At 39.4% G+C, this 5,259-nt stretch overlaps 1 protein-coding gene across 1 annotated transcript; it reads right to left on the reverse strand.

The window, feature by feature from the left end:
• Positions 1–2,534: 2,534 nt before the first annotated feature.
• LOC139143020 (putative uncharacterized protein DDB_G0289963) lies at positions 2,535–4,293 on the reverse strand. The gene is made up of 3 exons (XM_070713211.1): positions 4,143–4,293; positions 2,950–3,753; positions 2,535–2,566 (listed from the first exon to the last, which is right to left on the reverse strand). Exons 1-3 carry the CDS (start codon positions 4,291–4,293, stop codon positions 2,535–2,537), a joined length of 987 nt encoding a protein of 328 aa, XP_070569312.1.
• Positions 4,294–5,259: the final 966 nt, after the last annotated feature.

The raw sequence follows: 5,259 nt of genomic DNA on the forward strand, positions 1-5,259 counted from the left end.
GATCAACAAAACGGAAAATAGGATGGTCATAGTCGGAATAGAGATATCTTTGAAAAAACTGGAGACGAAAGGACTTGATTCGAGACGGTAAATGAACAAGACCTTGTCCTCCTTCATTGATAGGAAGGTATAATTTTTCTGCAGGGATCCAATGTTTTCCTTGCCAAAAGAAGTCAAGGAGGCGAGACTGAACGTAGGCCACCGTGCAAGCAGGAGGGCAAAGTGAGGAACAACGGTACACAAATTTGCTAGCTAGTAAGTTATTGATAATCAAAACTCTCCCACGATACGATATGTTTGGAGCGTGTTGATTCCAGTATTCAATATCGTTTGAAAGTTTATCAACCAGCTCAGTCCAATTTCTACTTTCAAAATGCTGGTCGTTACCAAGATATACCCCGAGGCATTTAAGACCGTTGCTATTCCAGGTAAAGTTGAGAGGGCTATCCTTCCTTCCCCGCCAACTTCCAACCCAAAGACCCTCCGTCTTATCAATATTTGTCTTAGAGTTTGACGCTTTATTATAAGTATTAAGCCAGCGGTTAAGTTTACTAAAATCATCGTTACGAGTTATAATAAAATCAACATCATCTGCATACGCTGAGAGAGTACAAGTTGTATGAGACTCTGGAATGGTAAGACCTTTGATATCACTTTTAGTCCGGATTTTATTGAGCAAGGGCTCTATGGCGATAATGTAAAGTTGTGCGGAAAGGGAACAGCCCTGGCGGATTCCTCGGTTAAAAGAAATAGGGGCAGTGAGGTTGTTATTGACCCGGACTAAACTCTGTGCATTGGTGTATAAAAGTTTGATGTAGTTGATGAAATTTTGGCCGAAGCCAAAAGCCTCTAAAGTGTGAAACAGGTAACCATGATGCACTCTGTCGAATGCCTTTTCTTGATCAAGTGTAATTATTGCAAGGGGAATATTTTCAGCATTAGCAAATTGAAGGCAGTCTCTGAGCATAGCAATATTATCGTGAATTTGTCGACCAGGGACACTGCAGCTTTGATCATTATGAATAATGGTACTGAGAACATTACGAAGCCGGAGGGAGAGGGTCTTGGTGAGAATTTTGTAGTCGCTGCAAAGAAGACTAACTGGCCGCCAGTTTTTAAGTTTTGCATTGTCTCCGGATTTCGGCAAAAGACTTATGACTGCTCTTCTACAAGACATTGGCAGTTCCCCATCGCTGACGGATTTAAGGAAAACTTCATGAACGTCTCTGCCAATTACTGACCAGAAAATCTTGTAAAATTCGTTTGGTAAGCCATCAATCCCAGGAGAGCGACCATGAGAGAGGTTTTTAACTGTATTTGTGAGTTCGTCATAAGTGATTGGACTATCTAAAATATCTTTGTCTGTCTCATTAAGTTGTGGCAAACTATCGTGAAGGAGTTTTTCAGAATTCTTATCAATCGGGTCCGGGGAATACAGATCTTGATAAAACGCATAAGTAAGGTTTCTTATTTCCTTTTGATCTTCAGTAAGTGAACCGTCGTCCCTCTGTAGATGGATAATAGGCTTTCTTTTCCATTACTGATTTCAATTTCACGGAAAAAATTATTGGGAGTATCATTTGTACTGATATGTCTATGTTTGGCGCGAATGGCCGCCCCTTTAGTGTCATGGTCAAGAATTTCCTTAAGAAGGTCTTTCTTAGCTTTATAAATAGCATGAACGGGCGGGTCTTGGAAAAGGGAGTTTTCTAGCTGGCGAATTTCTTGTTCAAGGTCGCGTTTCAAAATATTTCTTCTGTATTTTTGTGATAACAATATTGCTGAGTTAGCTGCTTGACTTTGTTTTTTCCAATATCCCACCAGTGTTGAATTTTATGATAATTTGATTTCTTTTGGCGCCAATTTCCCCAAAACAGGGAAATAAGGTCAACATAATCATTGTCATTTAAAATATCTGTGTTCATATGCCACACTGGATTATGGTGATTAGTGCATTTCTGAGAAAGAACTATTTTCACGGCAGAGTGATCAGTAAAACAGAGAGAAGAATTAATAATATTGCAGCAGTTTATACGGTTTGCAGAATGCTCTTTAATATAAATTCTGTCAAGCCTGGCATAACTGTGATCGCGGGACCAAGTGAAATTATGAAGGGAAATGTTTTGATTACGCCACGCATCAACTAATTCAAAACGATGAATAATTTTGTTGAGGAGTTGTGAAGTACGAGGGTCAGGCTCTCTGCCAGAACGGTCAATATCAGAATCAATAGTGCAATTGAAGTCTCCACCCAAGAAATCGGGTCATTGTTAAGGGAATCAAGATGCGTTTTAAGAATTTTAAAACACTGGAAACGATCCGTAGAATTCGAGGGGGCATAAACATTGATAATATGCACTGGTTTATCATTGATAAGCACGTGTGCGTGAAGGAGATGACCGTTCATTAATTCTTTCGTGTCAAGAATGTCAATTTTCTGCTTGGGTGAGAAAAGAATCGCCACTCCTCCTTGATTTGTACTTTTATGAGAAAAAAGGACTTTTCCTTTCCAAATAACTTGCCAGATTCTTTCGTCACTTTCCAACGTATGTGTTTCTTGGAGGAGCTGAAAATCAGTAGGAGCCTCATTTTTGAGATATTCGAGAACTTGATATCTTTTGAGTGCATCTCGGCAGCCTCGGACATTTAATGTCAACCCAGAAATGGTTGCCATAGCAGCTAGTAAAATGAAAAAGAGACTAAACATAACGGAGAAAGTTAATGAAACGAATTTACCAGTGGTTTTAATGTGCTGCTTTACTTTAGAGCTAATATTTTGAACACGTGCTTTTTGAGCTCCAGTTAAAGGTTGGGATTTACGATATTTATTGAAAGCAGTGATTAAAAGTTTAAGATCCGGACAAAACTCGATGCATCTGGTAATTATTTTCTTTGAGTGAAGAGTATCCTCAAGGAACTCTTCAATTGATTGAGAGGACGGCAACTGACGGTTATTTTCAAAGGTCTGGGAAATATCGGAGAGTTCTGATGTCATGGACGTCGTTTCATCGTGATCATCTTCTTGACGAGGAGTAGCAAAAAGATCTTGAGAGAAACTGGTCTCTTCACTAAAGAGAGTTGATGGACCGGGAAGAGACGAATCAGAAAGCTGAACAGAAATTGGTTGTTGAGAATCAGACGAAGTCGTGTAATCTGAGGCTGGCGAAAAGGTGGGAGAGGGTGGGAAAGGTGAAGGAGGGGTTAGTACCCTCTCTTCGACACTAAAGTTTTCTTTATCGACAGGCAAAGTCTCTGTTGGGAGCGCTTTTTCATTAGTAGATTTTTTATCGTTTGCACGAGGGTTTTCTTTGTTGTCGGTTTCCATCTCATCAGCATTTTCTATTGAAGTGTCGCCATTGTTAATTTTCGGTAATGTGTCACTTTCTTTTGAAATAGACTTGCTACTGTCATTGGTCGGTAATATTATTGAAACGTCTTTATCACCTGTGTCACTTTGTGTCTTATTGTTTCGTTTGCCATCGGTATTTTTATCAGTGGTGGTGACCGAGCTCTCATCGTGCACGTTATCTCTTATGTCATCGCTTTTGTCATTATTGGCTACTTCATTGTCAATAACAGGTGTACCATAGCGTTGAATATTTTCCATCATTGCATATTCATTTTCGTCAACCATGTCAGTGGCGTTTTCGATATTGTAATCATCTTTCTGGCTCGGTTTTTCCTGGTTATCTTTAGCATTTTCCTTTTCAACGATTGTCTCAGACCCAGGACAATTGCTTTTATGTGACCGATCTTATGACAGTTAAAACATCTCAGTTCATCAAATGACAAATAAATACGATATGTTTTGTCCTCAAACGTAACGTGGTAACATCCCAATAATTCATCGTCACTAACTGTTGGCAGAATATACATTTGACGTCGGAAAGATTTGACATGTTTCAATCTTTCCGACTTGCAACCTAAAGGAATGGTCTTGACCCCACCAACAACTCTACCACACTTGTTTAGTTCATTTATGAGAACTTGATTTGGAATGAAGGGCGGTACTCCCGAAAGTATGACCTTTGTTGCGGGCTTCACTAATGGTTCTGTCGAAACCCAACAGCCATCTAGCTCAAATCCGTCTAAACAAACAGTCTCGACCCAACTAGTTGAACTTAAAAACACAATTACTGCACCGTTAACACGAGACGCAGCGATAATATTTCCAGGTCCCGTGATTTTCGCAATTTCTTCTACATATGTCTCAACTCTCACACCCTCAACAGATGAACATTTCAAACCATGCTTTCGAGTGAGACCTCTGAACACCTGGCTTGCGGACGCCATCTTGCCTCACTGGCCTTGCCCGGCCTCAGCAAAGATAGAATCCAACAAAATCGACCACAAATCCGACCAAAAACAACAAAAATGACAACTAACCGAAAGTATAACTCGATGACAACACAAATCAGTGAAGATTGGCGAGGGATGTCTTCTCAGTCAACCAAAATCTTGCGTTGATACGGAGCACCTCATACACACGTCTTCACTGTAGTAGTAGTAGTAGTAGTAGTAGATAATTAATAAAGCCTCCTTTGCACCAAACTTGGATATGTCTGTGACTGTGTGATTTAAATGGCAAAATATAGTGTGTGGAGTAGATGTTAATAGAAACTTGAATAGCAAACTCAACTTAATTGTGTTGGTAGCTAAATGGACAATACACAGATTTCATTGTACAGAAACAAACGAGTCACATCTGAGACAATTATTGCAATAACAACGAAGGAATTCGATTTAATTTCATCCTTTTTTTCTGTTATAGTTTAAGTGTGTAGCATTACCACCAGGTTTGAAAAAAAGTGTTGTATATACATTTTGTGATGTAAACTTTTTTCATTGGGAATAAATAAAGAAGGAACTTTACAGAAAAAAGTGAACAAGACTTAAAGTACGTCTCTGATAAAAGACAAAAAACCACCGAAGTGCGATCAATTTTCTTCACACAGCTTTCAGATAGCCAACCTTCAGATAACTTCGCTCATTTGTTCTCAACTCTCTCCGATTTCCTGCGAAAAGAGTCCTTTATTGATTATTCATTTCTGTCTGATTATTCATCTCCGGGGAAACTACTCAAGCCCAAATGATTTCAAGTTCAAGATGTCCTCGCACGGAGACGTCATTCCAGTCACCAGTGTAGTCGCCATTTGAATCGTGTTAAGATTTAGACTTCGTACTATTTGCGTGTCATTTTTATCCAAACAGCTTGAGGGTGATTCTCTCATTTTCTACTGAACTATTTCACCTACATCC

Source organism: Ptychodera flava, chromosome 10 (genome assembly GCF_041260155.1).
Source record: "Ptychodera flava strain L36383 chromosome 10, AS_Pfla_20210202, whole genome shotgun sequence".
NCBI lineage: Eukaryota > Metazoa > Hemichordata > Enteropneusta > Ptychoderidae > Ptychodera > Ptychodera flava.